Raw genomic sequence first — 20,000 nt, 5'->3', positions numbered from 1 at the left:
TGGATAGATGGATAGATGGATAGATGGATAGATGGATGGATAGATGGATGGATAGATGGATGGATAGATGGATGGATAGATGGATAGATGGATGGATAGATAGATAGATAGATAGATAGATAGATAGATAGATAGATAGATAGATAGATAGATAGATAGATAGATAGATAGATAGATAGATAGATAGATAGATAGATGGATAGATAGATAAATGGATAGATAGATGGATAGATGGATAGATGGATGGATAGATGGATAGATGGATAGATAGATGGATAGATGGATAGATAGATAGATGGATAGATAGATGGATAGATGGATAGATAGATAGATAGATAGATAGATAGATAGATAGATAGATAGATAGAAAGGAGCCCAAGTGCTCGAGGATTCTCAGTGTTCCCCAGACCCTGCAGATTGTGATAAAAATGTCAGCTGCCAAGCTTGGTATTTCGTTGATGCATCGTGACCTTTATAAGGGGGGGGGGGGGGGGTGCTGCTGTGTGTGACATGTGATTGAGTGTGTGTGGGGGGGTTATGTGTGTGTGTGTGTGGGGGGGGGGGGTTTATGTGTGCGTGCACTACATGTGTGTAAGCAGGCCGCTATTGTAAATACGAATTTGTTCTTAATAGCTTGTCTGGTTAAATAAGGTTAAATGGGTGTGTGTGTGTGTGTGTGTGTGTGCGCGCCTGTATGAGTATTGACAGTGAACATGTGCAGCATTTGCCCTTGAGGGACTAGTTTGTCTGCGCCTGGCGTAAGTGTGTATCCTTCCTCCATGTATACAGGCCTGTTAGTCCAGGGGCCAATACTGATATTTTCACAAATTGCTCCCACCTATTTTGGTATTTCTGTCTTCCTACATGTCTCTAGTTTATATTTTGGTGTGATATCCCTGCCTATCTACTGGTACTGTAATAGCTTAATGATAGTAATCACTATAAACAAACATCCCATATAAAATCACAAAACCCTGATTACTGTATATGTATATCATTTATTGTGACTTCTAGACAATATTTCTGGAAACCAATGGTCTTACAAACAGTGAATAAGTTTCAAATGGGTTTTATCTTTCACATACACTCAAGTATTGGTATAAAGTCACACAGTTGACCCTCACACAAGCTACGGCTACAGAACAAGCTACAGTATGCAGATCAAATCAAACTTTATTTGTATGGCGCATTTCATACACAGAGGCAACACTACACTTTACAGAGAGCAAAGGGGGGGGGGGGGGGATAGATCCCACCCCTACATATTCCAGAGGGAAGCAAAAAAAACAGTATCACCCAAGGGGCTGAGTAAGTGAGCTGTAAACATTCTTCCCTGACCCCTCTCAACGAGACGATTGAGATTGAGCAATCTCCTGGGAACTCCTATTGGCTAAGAACATTTACAGAGCAATAAACATCGTCTAAATACTTCATAAGAGACATGACTACCAGTCGAGTAGATGAATAGTTACAGAGATGTTGCCTACATGGTAGACCATGATAGGATGTTTAAGTGTACTATATACTAAGGAAAGGCAAGTTTATTTGTAGCACATTTCAGCAACAAGGCAATTCAAAGTGCTTTACATGAGACATTAAAAGCATCAAGACAAAGTGCAACACATAAAAGGTCATAAAACGAAATGCAAAAAAGGACATTTAAAACAAAATGCAGGAAAAATAAAATACAGGAATAAAAGTTACAGTGCAGTGTATGAAAGAATAATTATTTGACTAAATAAAAAAGAAAAGTCTTCAGTCTTGATGTAAAAGAACAGAGTTGCAGCAGACCTGCAGGCACGAGAAGCACAGCAGACGGACTCCTAAAGAATAAAGAGTAAAGAAGTAAAAGGCGCTAAGCAGAAGTGGGGAGACAGAAAGCAGAGAGACAGAATAAAAAGGGGGGGGGGGGGGTTGATGGGGACATCTGGGGACACATAGTGGGATGGAGCTGGACACGAGGACGGCAGGGGGCCCCTCAGGAGCCATGGGGAGACATTAGGAGGACCTTGGCCGGGAAAGAGGGGAGGGGGACTTTCCGGGACCTGGGTGTAGAGGGGGAGACACTAGGGAGGAGGGAGGAGGACAGGGTTAGAGGGAGAGACCCCAGGGAGGAGAGAGGAGGACAGGAGAGAGGAGGACAGGGTTAGAGGGAGAGACGCTAGGGAGGAGAGAGGAGGACAGGGTTAGAGGGAGAGACGCTAGGGAGGAGAGAGGAGGACAGGGTTAGAGGGAGAGACACTAGGGAGGAGAGAGGAGGACAGGGTTAGAGGGAGATACACTAGGGAGGAGAGAGGAGGACAGGGTTAGAGGGAGAGACACTAGGGAGGAGAGAGGAGGACAGGGTTAGAGGGGGAGACGCTAGGGAGGAGAGAGGAGGACAGGGTTAGAGGGAGATACACTAGGGAGGAGAGAGGAGGACAGGGTTAGAGGGAGAGACACTAGGGAGGAGAGAGGAGGACAGGGTTAGAGGGGGAGACACTAGGGAGGAGAGAGGAGGACAGGGTTAGAGGGAGAGACACTAGGGAGGAGAGAGGAGGACAGGGTTAGAGGAGGAGACACTAGGGAGGAGAGAGGAGGACAGGGTTAGAGGGGGAGACCCCAGGGAGGAGAGAGGAGGACATGGTTAGAGGGGGAGACACTAGGGAGGAGAGAGGAGGACAGGGTTAGAGGGGGAGACACTAGGGAGGAGAGAGGAGGACAGGGTTAGAGGGGGAGACACTAGGGAGGAGAGAGGAGGACAGGGTTAGAGGGGGAGACGCTAGGGAGGAGAGAGGAGGACAGGGTTAGAGGGAGAGACGCTAGGGAGGAGAGAGGAGGACAGGGTTAGAGGGAGAGACACTAGGGAGGAGAGAGGAGGACAGGGTTAGAGGGAGAGACACTAGGGAGGAGAGAGGAGGACAGGGTTAGAGGGGGAGACACTAGGGAGGAGAGAGGAGGACAGGGTTAGAGGGGGAGACACTAGGGAGGAGAGAGGAGGACAGGGTTAGAGGGAGATACACTAGGGAGGAGAGAGGAGGACAGGGTTAGAGGAGAGACACTAGGGAGGAGAGAGGAGGACAGGGTTAGAGGGGGAGACGCTAGGGAGGAGAGAGGAGGACAGGGTTAGAGGGAGAGACACTAGGGAGGAGAGAGGAGGACAGGAGAGAGGAGGAGAGGAGAGAGAAGGACAGGGTTAGAGGGGGAGACGCTAGGGAGGAGAGAGGAGGACAGGGTTAGAGGGAGAGACGCTAGGGAGGAGAGAGGAGGACAGGGTTAGAGGGAGAGACGCTAGGGAGGAGAGAGGAGGACAGGGTTAGAGGGAGAGACGCTAGGGAGGAGAGAGGAGGACAGGGTTAGAGGGGGAGACACTAGGGAGGAGAGAGGAGGACAGGGTTAGAGGAGGAGACACTAGGGAGGAGAGAGGAGGACAGGGTTAGAGGAGGAGACACTAGGGAGGAGAGAGGAGGACAGGGTTAGAGGGGGAGACACTAGGGAGGAGAGAGGAGGACAGGGTTAGAGGGGGAGACACTAGGGAGGAGAGAGGAGGACAGGGTTAGAGGGAGAGACACTAGGGAGGAGAGAGGAGGACAGGGTTAGAGAGAGAGACCCCAGGGAGGAGAGAGGAGGAGAGGGTTAGAGGGGGAGACGCTAGGGAGGAGAGAGGAGGACAGGGTTAGAGGGAGATACACTAGGGAGGAGAGAGGAGGACAGGGTTAGAGGGGGAGACACTAGGGAGGAGAGAGGAGGACAGGGTTAGAGAGAGAGACCCCAGGGAGGAGAGAGGAGGAGAGGGTTAGAGGGGGAGACGCTAGGGAGGAGAGAGGAGGACAGGGTTAGAGGGAGAGACACTAGGGAGGAGAGAGGAGGACAGGGTTAGAGGAGGAGACACTAGGGAGGAGAGAGGAGGACAGGGTTAGAGGGGAGACGCTAGGGAGGAGAGAGGAGGACAGGGTTAGAGGAGGAGACACTAGGGAGGAGAGAGGAGGACAGGGTTAGAGGAGGAGACACTAGGGAGGAGAGAGGAGGACAGGGTTAGAGGGGGAGACACTAGGGAGGAGAGAGGAGGACAGGGTTAGAGGGAGAGACACTAGGGAGGAGAGAGGAGGACAGGGTTAGAGGGGGAGGGGGAGGAGAGAGGAGGACAGGGTTAGAGGGGGAGACGCTAGGGAGGAGAGAGGAGGACAGGGTTAGAGGGGGAGACGCTAGGGAGGAGAGAGGAGGACAGGGTTAGAGGAGGAGACGCTAGGGAGGAGAGGAGGACAGGGTTAGAGGGAGAGACGCTAGGGAGGAGAGAGGAGGACAGGGTTAGAGGAGGAGACGCTAGGGAGGAGAGGAGGACAGGGTTAGAGGGAGAGACGCTAGGGAGGAGAGAGGAGGACAGGGTTAGAGGAGGAGACACTAGGGAGGAGAGAGGAGGACAGGGTTAGAGGAGGAGACACTAGGGAGGAGAGAGGAGGACAGGGTTAGAGAGGGAGACGCTAGGGAGGAGAGAGGAGGACAGGGTTAGAGGAGGAGACGCTAGGGGAGGAGAGAGGAGGACAGGGTTAGAGGGAGAGACGCTAGGGAGGAGAGAGGAGGACAGGGTTAGAGGGGGAGACGCTAGGGAGGAGAGAGGAGGACAGGGTTAGAGGGGGAGACGCTAGGGAGGAGAGAGGAGGACAGGGTTAGAGGAGGAGACACTAGGGAGGAGAGAGGAGGACAGGGTTAGAGGAGGAGACACTAGGGAGGAGAGAGGAGGACAGGGTTAGAGGGGGAGACACTAGGGAGGAGAGAGGAGGACAGGGTTAGAGGAGGAGACACTAGGGAGGAGAGAGGAGGACAGGGTTAGAGGAGGAGACACTAGGGAGGAGAGAGGAGGACAGGGTTAGAGAGGGAGACGCTAGGGAGGAGAGAGGAGGACAGGGTTAGAGGGGGAGACACTAGGGAGGAGAGAGGAGGACAGGGTTAGAGGGAGAGACGCTAGGGAGGAGAGAGGAGGACAGGGTTAGAGGAGGAGACACTAGGGAGGAGAGAGGAGGACAGGGTTAGAGGGAGAGACACTAGGGAGGAGAGAGGAGGACAGGGTTAGAGGGGGAGGGGGAGGAGAGAGGAGGACAGGGTTAGAGGGGGAGACGCTAGGGAGGAGAGAGGAGGACAGGGTTAGAGGGGGAGACACTAGGGAGGAGAGAGGAGGACAGGGTTAGAGGGGGAGACGCTAGGGAGGAGAGAGGAGGACAGGGTTAGAGGGAGAGACACTAGGGGAGGAGAGAGGAGGACAGGGTTAGAGGGGGAGACACTAGGGAGGAGAGAGGAGGACAGGGTTAGAGGGGGAGACGCTAGGGAGGAGAGAGGAGGACAGGGTTAGAGGGGGAGGGGGAGGAGAGAGGAGGACAGGGTTAGAGGGAGAGACACTAGGGAGGAGAGAGGAGGACAGGGTTAGAGGGAGAGACACTAGGGAGGAGAGAGGAGGACAGGGTTAGAGGGGGAGGGGGAGGAGAGAGGAGGACAGGGTTAGAGGGGGAGACGCTAGGGAGGAGAGAGGAGGACAGGGTTAGAGGGAGAGACACTAGGGGAGGAGAGAGGAGGACAGGGTTAGAGGGAGAGACACTAGGGAGGAGAGAGGAGGACAGGGTTAGAGGGAGAGACACTAGGGAGGAGAGAGGAGGACAGGGTTAGAGGGAGAGACACTAGGGAGGAGAGAGGAGGACAGGGTTAGAGGAGGAGACACTAGGGAGGAGAGAGGAGGACAGGGTTAGAGGGAGAGACACTAGGGAGGAGAGAGGAGGACAGGGTTAGAGAGGGAGACGCTAGGGAGGAGAGAGGAGGACAGGGTTAGAGGAGGAGACACTAGGGAGGAGAGAGGAGGACAGGGTTAGAGGGAGAGACACTAGGGAGGAGAGAGGAGGACAGGGTTAGAGGGGGAGACGCTAGGGAGGAGAGAGGAGGACAGGGTTAGAGGAGGAGACGCTAGGGAGGAGAGGAGGACAGGGTTAGAGGGAGAGACGCTAGGGAGGAGAGAGGAGGACAGGGTTAGAGGGGGAGACACTAGGGAGGAGAGAGGAGGACAGGGTTAGAGGGGGAGACGCTAGGGAGGAGAGAGGAGGACAGGGTTAGAGGGAGAGACTAGGGAGGAGAGAGGAGGACAGGGTTAGAGGGGGAGACGCTAGGGAGGAGAGAGGAGGACAGGGTTAGAGGGGGAGACGCTAGGGAGGAGAGAGGAGGACAGGGTTAGAGGGGGAGACGCTAGGGAGGAGAGAGGAGGACAGGGTTAGAGGGAGAGACGCTAGGGAGGAGAGAGGAGGACAGGGTTAGAGGGGGAGACACTAGGGAGGAGAGAGGAGGACAGGGTTAGAGGAGGAGACACTAGGGAGGAGAGAGGAGGACAGGGTTAGAGGAGGAGACACTAGGGAGGAGAGAGGAGGACAGGGTTAGAGAGGGAGACGCTAGGGAGGAGAGAGGAGGACAGGGTTAGAGGAGGAGACGCTAGGGGAGGAGAGAGGAGGACAGGGTTAGAGGGAGAGACGCTAGGGAGGAGAGAGGAGGACAGGGTTAGAGGGGGAGACGCTAGGGAGGAGAGAGGAGGACAGGGTTAGAGGGGGAGACGCTAGGGAGGAGAGAGGAGGACAGGGTTAGAGGGGGAGGGGGAGGAGAGAGGAGGACAGGGTTAGAGGGAGACACTAGGGAGGAGAGAGGAGGACAGGGTTAGAGGAGGAGACACTAGGGAGGAGAGAGGAGGACAGGGTTAGAGGAGGAGACACTAGGGAGGAGAGAGGAGGACAGGGTTAGAGAGGGAGACGCTAGGGAGGAGAGAGGAGGACAGGGTTAGAGGGGGAGACACTAGGGAGGAGAGAGGAGGACAGGGTTAGAGGGAGAGACGCTAGGGAGGAGAGAGGAGGACAGGGTTAGAGGAGGAGACACTAGGGAGGAGAGAGGAGGACAGGGTTAGAGGGAGAGACACTAGGGAGGAGAGAGGAGGACAGGGTTAGAGGGGGAGGGGGAGGAGAGAGGAGGACAGGGTTAGAGGGGGAGACGCTAGGGAGGAGAGAGGAGGACAGGGTTAGAGGGGGAGACACTAGGGAGGAGAGAGGAGGACAGGGTTAGAGGGGGAGACGCTAGGGAGGAGAGAGGAGGACAGGGTTAGAGGGAGAGACACTAGGGGAGGAGAGAGGAGGACAGGGTTAGAGGGAGAGACGCTAGGGAGGAGAGAGGAGGACAGGGTTAGAGGGGGAGGGGGAGGAGAGAGGAGGACAGGGTTAGAGGGGGAGACGCTAGGGAGGAGAGAGGAGGACAGGGTTAGAGGGGGAGGGGGAGGAGAGAGGAGGACAGGGTTAGAGGGAGAGACACTAGGGAGGAGAGAGGAGGACAGGGTTAGAGGGAGAGACACTAGGGAGGAGAGAGGAGGACAGGGTTAGAGGGGGAGGGGGAGGAGAGAGGAGGACAGGGTTAGAGGGGGAGACGCTAGGGAGGAGAGAGGAGGACAGGGTTAGAGGGGGAGACGCTAGGGAGGAGAGAGGAGGACAGGGTTAGAGGAGGAGACGCTAGGGAGGAGAGGAGGACAGGGTTAGAGGGAGAGACGCTAGGGAGGAGAGAGGAGGACAGGGTTAGAGGAGGAGACGCTAGGGAGGAGAGGAGGACAGGGTTAGAGGGAGAGACGCTAGGGAGGAGAGAGGAGGACAGGGTTAGAGGAGGAGACACTAGGGAGGAGAGAGGAGGACAGGGTTAGAGGAGGAGACACTAGGGAGGAGAGAGGAGGACAGGGTTAGAGAGGGAGACGCTAGGGAGGAGAGAGGAGGACAGGGTTAGAGGAGGAGACGCTAGGGGAGGAGAGAGGAGGACAGGGTTAGAGGGAGAGACGCTAGGGAGGAGAGAGGAGGACAGGGTTAGAGGGGGAGACGCTAGGGAGGAGAGAGGAGGACAGGGTAAGAGGGGGAGACGCTAGGGAGGAGAGAGGAGGACAGGGTTAGAGGAGGAGACACTAGGGAGGAGAGAGGAGGACAGGGTTAGAGGAGGAGACACTAGGGAGGAGAGAGGAGGACAGGGTTAGAGGGGGAGACACTAGGGAGGAGAGAGGAGGACAGGGTTAGAGGAGGAGACACTAGGGAGGAGAGAGGAGGACAGGGTTAGAGGAGGAGACACTAGGGAGGAGAGAGGAGGACAGGGTTAGAGAGGGAGACGCTAGGGAGGAGAGAGGAGGACAGGGTTAGAGGGAGAGACACTAGGGAGGAGAGAGGAGGACAGGGTTAGAGGGGGAGACACTAGGGAGGAGAGAGGAGGACAGGGTTAGAGGGAGAGACGCTAGGGAGGAGAGAGGAGGACAGGGTTAGAGGAGGAGACACTAGGGAGGAGAGAGGAGGACAGGGTTAGAGGGAGAGACACTAGGGAGGAGAGAGGAGGACAGGGTTAGAGGGGGAGGGGGAGGAGAGAGGAGGACAGGGTTAGAGGGGGAGACGCTAGGGAGGAGAGAGGAGGACAGGGTTAGAGGGGGAGACACTAGGGAGGAGAGAGGAGGACAGGGTTAGAGGGGGAGACGCTAGGGAGGAGAGAGGAGGACAGGGTTAGAGGGAGAGACACTAGGGGAGGAGAGAGGAGGACAGGGTTAGAGGGGGAGACACTAGGGAGGAGAGAGGAGGACAGGGTTAGAGGGGGAGACGCTAGGGAGGAGAGAGGAGGACAGGGTTAGAGGGGGAGGGGGAGGAGAGAGGAGGACAGGGTTAGAGGGAGAGACACTAGGGAGGAGAGAGGAGGACAGGGTTAGAGGGAGAGACACTAGGGAGGAGAGAGGAGGACAGGGTTAGAGGGGGAGGGGGAGGAGAGAGGAGGACAGGGTTAGAGGGGGAGACGCTAGGGAGGAGAGAGGAGGACAGGGTTAGAGGGAGAGACACTAGGGGAGGAGAGAGGAGGACAGGGTTAGAGGGAGAGACACTAGGGAGGAGAGAGGAGGACAGGGTTAGAGGGAGAGACACTAGGGAGGAGAGAGGAGGACAGGGTTAGAGGGAGAGACACTAGGGAGGAGAGAGGAGGACAGGGTTAGAGGAGGAGACACTAGGGAGGAGAGAGGAGGACAGGGTTAGAGGGAGAGACACTAGGGAGGAGAGAGGAGGACAGGGTTAGAGAGGGAGACGCTAGGGAGGAGAGAGGAGGACAGGGTTAGAGGAGGAGACACTAGGGAGGAGAGAGGAGGACAGGGTTAGAGGGAGAGACACTAGGGAGGAGAGAGGAGGACAGGGTTAGAGGGGGAGACGCTAGGGAGGAGAGAGGAGGACAGGGTTAGAGGAGGAGACGCTAGGGAGGAGAGGAGGACAGGGTTAGAGGGAGAGACGCTAGGGAGGAGAGAGGAGGACAGGGTTAGAGGGGGAGACACTAGGGAGGAGAGAGGAGGACAGGGTTAGAGGGGGAGACGCTAGGGAGGAGAGAGGAGGACAGGGTTAGAGGGAGAGACTAGGGAGGAGAGAGGAGGACAGGGTTAGAGGGGGAGACGCTAGGGAGGAGAGAGGAGGACAGGGTTAGAGGGGGAGACGCTAGGGAGGAGAGAGGAGGACAGGGTTAGAGGGGGAGACGCTAGGGAGGAGAGAGGAGGACAGGGTTAGAGGAGGAGACACTAGGGAGGAGAGAGGAGGACAGGGTTAGAGGAGGAGACACTAGGGAGGAGAGAGGAGGACAGGGTTAGAGAGGGAGACGCTAGGGAGGAGAGAGGAGGACAGGGTTAGAGGAGGAGACGCTAGGGGAGGAGAGAGGAGGACAGGGTTAGAGGGAGAGACGCTAGGGAGGAGAGAGGAGGACAGGGTTAGAGGGGGAGACGCTAGGGAGGAGAGAGGAGGACAGGGTTAGAGGGGGAGACGCTAGGGAGGAGAGAGGAGGACAGGGTTAGAGGAGGAGACACTAGGGAGGAGAGAGGAGGACAGGGTTAGAGGAGGAGACACTAGGGAGGAGAGAGGAGGACAGGGTTAGAGGGGGAGACACTAGGGAGGAGAGAGGAGGACAGGGTTAGAGGAGGAGACACTAGGGAGGAGAGAGGAGGACAGGGTTAGAGGAGGAGACACTAGGGAGGAGAGAGGAGGACAGGGTTAGAGAGGGAGACGCTAGGGAGGAGAGAGGAGGACAGGGTTAGAGGGGGAGACGCTAGGGAGGAGAGAGGAGGACAGGGTTAGAGGGGGAGACACTAGGGAGGAGAGAGGAGGACAGGGTTAGAGGGGGAGGGGGAGGAGAGAGGAGGACAGGGTTAGAGGGAGAGACACTAGGGAGGAGAGAGGAGGACAGGGTTAGAGGGGGAGGGGGAGGAGAGAGGAGGACAGGGTTAGAGGGAGAGACACTAGGGAGGAGAGAGGAGGACAGGGTTAGATGGGGAGACGCTAGGGAGGAGAGAGGAGGACAGGGTTAGAGGGGGAGACGCTAGGGAGGAGAGAGGAGGACAGGGTTAGAGGGGGAGACACTAGGGAGGAGAGAGGAGGACAGGGTTAGAGGGGGAGACGCTAGGGAGGAGAGAGGAGGACAGGGTTAGAGGGAGAGACACTAGGGGAGGAGAGAGGAGGACAGGGTTAGAGGGGGAGACACTAGGGAGGAGAGAGGAGGACAGGGTTAGAGGGGGAGACGCTAGGGAGGAGAGAGGAGGACAGGGTTAGAGGAGGAGACACTAGGGAGGAGAGAGGAGGACAGGGTTAGAGGGAGAGACGTAGGGAGGAGAGAGGAGGACAGGGTTAGAGGAGGAGACGCTAGGGAGGAGAGAGGAGGACAGGGTTAGAGGGGGAGACGCTAGGGAGGAGAGAGGAGGACAGGGTTAGAGGGGGAGGGGGAGGAGAGAGGAGGACAGGGTTAGAGGGAGAGACACTAGGGAGGAGAGAGGAGGACAGGGTTAGAGGGGGAGGGGGAGGAGAGAGGAGGACAGGGTTAGAGGGAGAGACACTAGGGAGGAGAGAGGAGGACAGGGTTAGAGGGGGAGGGGGAGGAGAGAGGAGGACAGGGTTAGAGGGGGAGACGCTAGGGAGGAGAGAGGAGGACAGGGTTAGAGGAGGAGACACTAGGGAGGAGAGAGGAGGACAGGGTTAGAGGGGGAGACACTAGGGAGGAGAGAGGAGGACAGGGTTAGAGGGAGAGACACTAGGGAGGAGAGAGGAGGACAGGGTTAGAGGGAGAGACACTAGGGAGGAGAGAGGAGGACAGGGTTAGAGGGAGAGACGCTAGGGAGGAGAGAGGAGGACAGGGTTAGAGGGAGAGACACTAGGGAGGAGAGAGGAGGACAGGGTTAGAGGGGGAGACACTAGGGAGGAGAGAGGACAGGGTTAGAGGAGGAGACACTAGGGAGGAGAGAGGAGGACAGGGTTAGAGGGAGAGACACTAGGGAGGAGAGAGGAGGACAGGGTTAGAGGAGGAGACACTAGGGAGGAGAGAGGAGGACAGGGTTAGAGGAGGAGACACTAGGGAGGAGAGAGGAGGACAGGGTTAGAGGAGGAGACACTAGGGAGGAGAGAGGAGGACAGGGTTAGAGGGGGAGACCCCAGGGAGGAGAGAGGAGGACAGGGTTAGAGGGAGAGACTAGGGAGGAGAGAGGAGGACAGGGTTAGAGGGAGAGACACTAGGGAGGAGAGAGGAGGACAGGGTTAGAGGAGGAGACACTAGGGAGGAGAGAGGAGGACAGGGTTAGAGGGAGAGACACTAGGGAGGAGAGAGGAGGACAGGGTTAGAGGGAGAGACACTAGGAGGACAGGGTTAGTAGCTGGTCTAAGAGGGAGAGACACTAGGGAGGAGAGAGGAGGACAGGAGAGAGGAGGACAGGGTGAGTAGCTGGTCTCACTCTGGTCTGGTCTCTGGTGTTTGACTGCGAGGGGGAGTGGTTCTGAACGTGTTGTGTGACTGAGCGCAGGGAACTTGGACACGTGATTTCTTCCAGAGATTCGGGGTAGGGTACGTTCCCGTGGTGTGGTCGCATGCGGCGCGTTGAGAGTGTGGGGAGGGTGTGAGTGTGTACCATGCGTGTGTGTGTGTGGGGAGGGTGTGTGTGTGTGTGTGGAGGGGGTGTGTGTGTGAGTGTTTTGGCTGTTTGCCTCCCCCCTCCAGATCCTGTGAGGTTCGTCTCCCTCATCAAGCAGACTGGAGCAGATGGAAACAGCTGGTTCTCTGCTGCCCTCTGGATAGCATGATGCAGGGAGGGAGGGAGGGAGGGAGGGAGGGAGGGAGGGAGGGAGAGAGAGAGAGAGAGAGAGAGAGAGACAGAGGGAGACAGAGAGAGAGAGAGACCCCCCTGATGTGTACATGTATGATTTTACTCTGATCAATAAAAAATGAAATCAATCAAAAGACACAGAGAGACAGAAAGAGAGAGACAGAGAGGGAGAGAGACAGACAGAGATAGAGACAGACAGAGAGAGACAGACAGAGAGGGAGAGAGACAGACAGAGATAAAGACAGACAGAGAGGGAGAGAGACGGACAGAGAGACAGGGCAGAGGAGGGGTTGTAGGGGGACAGGTCAGGAGAACCCCAGAGATGATTCAGAGAACTTGACTGGACATCACAGCTCAGCTGCCCAACACCTTCAGGAGAGCAGAACACCCCAGCAGTGCCCTCTCCTATTATAAGTGATCGTTAAGTCAATTCCGTTGTGGTCAGCATCGGGCCTCGATCAGCGTTCGGCCCCCCAGTCAGATTAATTAAGAATAAATAAAGGAGGACTTGGCGGGCCAGTGGCAGGTCAGTCCCTCCGCCAAGGCCAGGAGTGACCGAGGAACTGGGAACTCTCCCAGGACTGCGCTAGTTCTGCTCCGCCGAGCGCCGCTCAAAGGACTGACGTCTGTCTGGAAGTGTCCCGGCTCTCCCAGCATGCCGCGCTCCTGTCCCCGTGGCCCAGGAAGGTCCCTGACGGGAGACGGGTCCCTTTGTGTCCCTCAAACAGGGGAGATGCTTTCTCTCCGAAGGCAGATTTCCGGGGGGCGCCTCGGCGTTGGCCCATGCCCGCTCCCCTGGGAAAGTGGGCGACGGCGGCTCTTCAAACGGGGGGTGGGGGGGGTTGGGGGGGCGACGCGGAGGAGCCGGGCCCTCCTAGGTGAGGCGCTCCGTGCCAGCGTATCGGCTTCAAAGGGCGCTGGGACATCAGCAGTCCCTCTGGGACGCTTGGAACTCAGAACAAAGTCCCAGTGACAGCCCCTGCCCCCCCACACACACACACCCCCGCTCCCCCCACACCCCTGCTCCCCCCAAGCCACTCAGATACTGCCTGAGGGAGAGGGGGGGGGACCTTTGAGCGCTGAACTGAATCCTGGTGGGGAGGGAGGGGAGGGGAGGGGAGGGGGAGAGGAGGGGGTGAGGATGGAGGAGAGGGAGAGGGAGGGGGAGAGGAGGGAGAGGGAGGGAGAGGGAGGGAGAGGAGGGAGGGAGAGGGAGAGGAGGGGGAGGTAGGGGAGTCGGGTTAAGTCAACCAGGAGCACTGGCTGCGTTCCGAATCGCATACTTCTACTTCTTACTACCAGTACCTACTACAGCTGCCCTTAGAAAGTACGTACTTTGCAAGCAGTAGGCATCCAATTGGGACATACTACCTTGTCATAACATTGCGCCTGCTGGCTTGCATACTGCAAAATACCACCGGATGTAGTAGGTCATCCTGGTATTTTTGCCATACTGCATGTGGCATACTATGTATTGGGACATACTACATTCTGTTTTGGCATACTATATAGTAGGGTAGTAGGCGATTCGGAACGCAGCCACTGTATTCGGTGCCACCATGTTTCCATGCAGTCAGTCAGCTGCCGCCATTGGTGTTTGAATGTGTGTGTGTGTGTGTGATGAGAGGCCTTCATTGTAAAGCTCTTTGGATAAAAGCGCTATATAAGTGCAGTCCATTTACCATTTGATGTCAGTCAGTCATGAATGTGTTGTGATGCCCTCTGAGGCTTGACTGGACATGCAGACTTTCGCTCATTAGAACGGTTCTGTGAAGCTAGACGGTACAATAGCTTTCGGCCTTTTGTGACGCGGCACGCCGGTCTTCGTTTGCATACAACTTCAAACAATAGGGCTAGGTGATTAGTACATGAAATCAGAGTTCATATTATGACTGCCGTTGCCAATACCCGTCTCATACCTTTCTGCTTGGCTTGTTCCACAGCAAAGAGCGTCGGGCAAGGTGGTGTTTGACCTGGTGTGCTCCCACCTCAACCTCGTCGAGGGCGACTACTTCGGCCTGGAGTTCCAGGACCACCACAAGATGATGGTGAGTGAGGGTGGACGAGGAAGTCAAACGTGGGCTCCCTCTCCACCTCTTTGTTTTCACGCCTTGAATGGATATATCTTTTCTTTTAAAGATATATTTTAGGGCTTTTCAGCTTTAATGTTATAGGACAGTGTAGAGAGACAGGAAATGTGAGAGAGAGAGAGGGGAGGACATGCGGCACAGGACCCGAGCCGGGAATCGAACCCGGGTCCGCCGCGCGAAGGACAAGCCTTCATATGGTGCGCGCCTTACCCAGTGAGCTACCGGGGCGGCCCCAATATATATCTTTTCTGAGGGAATATGTTGCTCTTCTGTTCCAGGTTTGGCTGGACCTTCTGAAGCCCATTATAAAACAGCTTAGACGTAAGTATCCCCGGATAAGCTTTCACACAGATGGCTTTGTGAATTCCTGACTTTGAGTTGGCTTAAACTCACACTCTAGGGGTGTTATGTGAGCAGAAAATGAAAATGAATCAAGTGAAATGTGGAAACATTGAAAAGGCAACAGCCAGTAGACTTAACTTTGTTGTGGAACTCTCAAATGTCTGTTTTGACCAAACTTAATTACACAAAGAAAAACGGGTGATAAAACATCCGTCTTGTGCCGGGAAGGTCATGAAAGACCTTTACAGTTGTCGTTACTGTATTTCAACAAGGACTCGTTGTGAATGAGAACTAATGCTATGATCTGATCATTCAGCGTGACGCGTCACCTAGAAACTGGCCATGATGGGAAACGAAAAAATCCCCACCAGTCAAAAGTTCAGATGCTCATTTAGAGCACATGTGCTAGATTATATTAGACGTTCTCTCAAAGCAGCTTGTCATCGCCTCCTTCTCCCAGGGCCCAAACACACGGTGCTGAGATTCGTGGTGAAGTTCTTTCCCCCGGACCACGCCCAGTTACTGGAGGAGCTGACGAGGTAAGAGGCCGCCACGCCAGACCACGCCCAGGTCCGCAGTAGTATCACAGCTACTGCACAGAAAAGCCCGTTGGATTTATAGAACACACAGGTGTTAAAGTCACACTGAAATGAAAAAAGCATTCTGTCCCATTTTGGTTCACATAATTGGTCATAGTGTTCACCTATTCAACGATGTATGCCAAAAAAATTACTAAATTCTACTTTTGTTGTAATCTTATATCAAAGTATATAATTTCTTACTATCTGGAAAATGGTAGGTCACCTGCAATGACGACAACAGGTATCTTAGATTTTAGGCCAATAATCTCACGACATCCACCCGTCAATCAACGCTATCCTTCTATCGAATCTGTCTAAAGTTCTTAAAACCCGTCCACTTGTCAATGTTCCAATCAAATTCCTCTAAACATATGTCCCACCCTCATAGCTTGTTTGCGTCGGAAATACGTCAAACTACGGAAGTTAGATGATCTCAAACGTCTGTTTCAGTGCGACTTTAAGGAAAGCAGAATCCGTCCCGTCTGTCAATGCCTTCCCCCCTGCACCTAGAGTTTATGATTCTGCCTTCGGGTTCCTGCTTCAAATACCCACTAGCCAAGACCAACAGATATAGAAACACTCCTTCACACCCTCTCTGCTCTGCTAAATTCCATTAGTGAAAGTCAAACCGGCTCGTCTACTCAAACTCGCGTGGTTGATGGTGTTTTTATTTTATTTTTAGCTCGGTTCTTTAATTTCTGTGTCTATTGTGTATTGAGATATTGTGTGTTGTGTTTTTACTGTTGCGAAATCAATTGCCCCACTGGTTTTACTACTACTACTGCTACTACTACTGCTACTACTACTACCACTACTATTACTACTACTATTACTACTACTACTACTACTACTACTACTACTACTACTAATACTACTGCTACTATTACTACTACTACTACTACTACTAATACTACTGCTACTACTACTACTACTACTACCACTACTATTACTACTACTATTACTACTACTACTACTACTACTACTACTACTACTACTACTACTACTAATACTACTGCTACTATTACTACTACTACTACTACTACTAATACTACTGCTACTACTACTACTACTACTACTACTGCTACTACTACTGCCACTATTACTACTACTACTACTACTACTACTACTACTACTACTACTACTACTAATAATAATAATAATTCTAATAATAATCCCTCTGTGTGACTGGAGGAGACGAGCTGACTGTTATACCCCCACGTCTGACTGGATGCTCAACACAGCAGGCAGTCAACATTTTTTTGAGTCAAGTCATTCTCGGCTCAGGTGTGTGTGTGTCCGTGTGCACGCTAATGAGTCAGATATCAGGGAAAGTGTGTCACTAATGTGTTCCAGCAGATGTACAGTACAGTATTCCTGCTTCAGACCTGTACAGTAGATCACGCCTCACGCCTGACATGTTTTGAACGTTGATATTTTGGTCCACATCTCGGCAGACCTCGAATTGTGCTACGAGCAAAAAGGTGGTTTATTTGTTCATCTTTTTTTTGTGTCATATTTCAAAAGTTGACGTTGTGAAGAACCCCCTTAACATAACAAACAACAGTTTTAGGATCACTAAATAGTCATATTTTGTCGTCAAAGTCCACATCCTGTGAGAAGTGTGAACAGCTCTGAAGCTTTGAAGCCCTTTTTCTCCGCTTAGTGATTTCAGGCGTATCAACATTCACAGACGCATATCTTCTTCAAATATTTTCAGATTCCGATGTATGACACATCATTTGAAAGCGTACAATCTGCCCGTTCATCATCTGTAAAATCCCAAAAATGACTTTGCCCTTCCAAATCACCAGCGGCAGTCACGTAGAACTCACAGGGCTAATGTTTCCCCTCCTTCCTCGTTCACTCATGATATAACAGTTGTGACCTGATTATAAAACATGTTATTCTTCCCAAATGATCTCAGGCCAGCTCTGAACATTCAGTCATCGTCATGTGATAGACCAGATTGCTCAGTGATCCGTTGGCCTGCTGTCTAGCAGTCTGCTATCCTATCTCCCGCATTCCTACGTTGGCTGAGCTTTACGACTAAATCGTTGATTCCTGCAGGGTGTGTCAGAGCCGAACTGATCGTTCTAGTGATCTAGTTTTCACACGCCGGGTTCAGAACATGAATAGATGACGCTGCAGACTAGTTTTGAGTTCCAAGTAGATGCTTTGATGTTTCACCGCGGTTGTTGAGCAGGTTTTCATGTTTGAGTTTGTTCTAAGCTCTGTGTGTCCCTCTTCTGTCCAGGTACCTGTTTGCGCTGCAGGTCAAGCAGGACCTGGCCAGTGGACAGCTGACCTGCAACGACAGTAGCGCCGCCCTGTTGGTCGCTCATATTATCCAGTGTACGTACGGTCTGTCTGTCTGTCTGCCTGTCTGTCTGTCTGTCTGCCTGTCTGTCTGTCTATCTGCCTGTCTATCTGCCTGTCTGTCTGTCTGTCTGTCTGTCTGTCTGTCTATCTGCCTGTCTATCTGCCTGTCTGTCTGTCTGTCTGTCTGTCTGTCTGCCTGCCTGCCTGTCTGTCTGTCTGTCTGCCTTTCTGCCTGTCTGTCTGCCTGCCTGCCTGCCTGCCTGCCTGCCTGTCTGTCTGTCTGTCTGTCTGCCTGTCTGTCTCTGTCTGTCTCTGTCTGTCTCTGTCTGCCTGCCTGTCTGTCTGTCTGTCTGTCTGTCTGTCTGTCGGTCTGTCTACCCGCCCGTTCGATCAGACACATCTGAAGAATCCCCGCGTTGCTATGGCCCCCCCCCCCCCCTCCCAGAATCCCCCTCCCCTCCCGACCTCCATCCGACACCAGGACAGAGGCGGCCGCGGTGCAGAACGAACCTATCACCCGTCGCCGGCGCAAACGATTAGAATCGCTATCGACCGGCGGGAGAACCGCCGATGTGTAGATACAAATAAAGTTTGATTTGATTTGATTTGATTCGATTTAGATAACCTGGCCTCTCTCCCTGTCGTCCGCAGCCGAGATCGGGGACTTCGAGGAGAGCCAGTGTCGGTCGCACCTCCTCAACAACAGCTACATCCCCGACCAGATGGCCCTGATGGACAAGGTCATGGATTTCCACTCCAAGAACGCGTGAGTAGCTCTGGACCAGCGGAGCACTGGGGATGTATGGGGCTGTTATTCTGCTCTGCCAGGAATGGGACATGGCTGTAAAAGACCTCAAGTGTGTCCCGGGAGGGTTGGTTTATAACCAGGCTACACCTTCGGGTCAGCTGCCACTGAATGAATGAATGAATGAATGCAGGAATGAATGCATGAATGCATGAATGCATGAATGCATGAATGAATGAATGCATGAGTGAATGAATGCATGAATGAATGAATGAATGAATGAATGAACACTTGAATGAATGAATGCATGAATGAATGAATGCATGAAATGAATGAATGCATGAACGAATGAATGAATGAATGAATGAATGAATGGATGGATGGATGGATGCATGAAATGAATGAATGAATGCATAAATGAACGAATGAATGAATGAATAGCCTGTTTCCTCGGAATTCTTTAACACGTATAGACAGGGAAAGCGCCGACCAGGCCGTTTCCGTGGTGACCGTCTGCAGGCGCGTGACCGTCCTGCTGACTCAGCATCAACAGCGGCGCGCTTCACTCCTCGAGAAAGACAGGGAGCCACGGCGCCTTGATTACAGCGTAACGACCAACAACGGCGCGGCCGCCGGCTAAAGACCTCACATTTCGCCCGTGGTATTATCTTCGTTTTGGTCGGACAGGTTGGCACACGGGGAACGACTCGCTCGGGGGGCTTCCAAGATCCCCAGATCCACCCCCCCCCCCCCACCCCCTCATCTATGCAGGCTGACTCCTGTCAAACCCGAAACACGACCGACCCCTGTCTCACCCCCACACCACGACAGAGGGCAGCTGGGCGGGCGGCTGGCACATGAAAAGATCTCCTTTACATCCGACTGCCCTCCCTGACGAGCTCTCTCTCCCCCCCCCCGGGCTGTCCGGCTGACGGCCGTAACCTCGGCGCCCCCACCCGGGGTGCCACGCTGGGAGTTCAATCTCTAATTAAGCGCCGCACACAGGAAACAGGAAGGCTTTTCCACAGATAAGAATTAGGGAAGTTGGTATCAAGGCTTTGTCGTCCACCCCTCCCCTCCCGCCCCCGCCCCCCGACCTCAGGGGTGTCAGCTGAGCTGGGGAACATAGACCCGCATGGTCTCTCACCTCAATTACAGAGATCATGTCAAAAACATCTGTTTGGATTCGAGTTTTGGATTAAAGAGTTTTGTGGAGGGAAGTGTAATCTTTGCTGAGCAGCTGTGAGGTTTAGAAGTACGGTACAAAGTAGAACCCTATGTGTTGACAGTTTAACCCTTTCAGTTCGTCTGTGGCTAACCTTTTCTGAACACTACAGTGTAACTAAAGTGTGAGAAGCTCTCTCCTGTGGGTCTATGAGACATTGCCATTACATTACAGTCATTTAGCAGACGATTTTATCTGAAGCGACTTATAATAATTGCATTTAACGTAAGTGGTCAGTGTACTATTACTCGCCAGAACTCACAAGTGCATCTCCTTTCTAAACAAGTGACTAAGAGCATAATCTAGTGCTGAAGGCAAAGTGTAAGAGTAGCAAAATATACAATTTATAGGTCCTTAAGAGGAAGGATCCGTTCTAGTAGTAGTTCTTTAAGAGGTCAGTTTTGAGACTGTGGAGAAAGATGGGCAGTGACTCTGCTGTCCTGACGTCAGTGGGCAGTTCGTTCCACCACTGCGGGGCCAGGACAGAGAAGAGCCGTGACCGTATCGATCGACTGCAGGGGCCTCGGAGTGACGGAGCAACCAATCACACCGAGGTAGCAGAGCGTAGCGGTCAAGAGGG

General features: G+C 53.7%; 1 protein-coding gene across 1 annotated transcript in view; it reads left to right on the top strand.

Annotated features, from left to right (window-relative positions):
- Positions 1-20,000, top strand: part of LOC311313080 (FERM, ARHGEF and pleckstrin domain-containing protein 1-like) — a gene marked incomplete at its 3' end in the record, with an annotated part of 88,574 nt that overhangs the window by 39,888 nt on the left and 28,686 nt on the right. Inside the window, exons 3-7 of the mRNA XM_084443116.1 lie at positions 14,062-14,166; positions 14,487-14,529; positions 15,011-15,089; positions 17,386-17,483; positions 18,102-18,216. Coding sequence (XP_084299242.1) covers positions 14,062-14,166; positions 14,487-14,529; positions 15,011-15,089; positions 17,386-17,483; positions 18,102-18,216 — 440 coding nt within the window. The remainder of the gene's footprint in view (positions 1-14,061; positions 14,167-14,486; positions 14,530-15,010; positions 15,090-17,385; positions 17,484-18,101; positions 18,217-20,000) is intronic.

Source organism: Borostomias antarcticus (assembly GCF_949987555.1).
Source record: "Borostomias antarcticus genome assembly, chromosome: 9".
In the NCBI taxonomy this organism is placed as follows: Eukaryota; Metazoa; Chordata; class Actinopteri; order Stomiiformes; family Stomiidae; genus Borostomias; species Borostomias antarcticus.
Note: the sequence above shows the minus strand (reverse complement) of the source record. Positions and strands in the feature narration are given on the sequence as shown.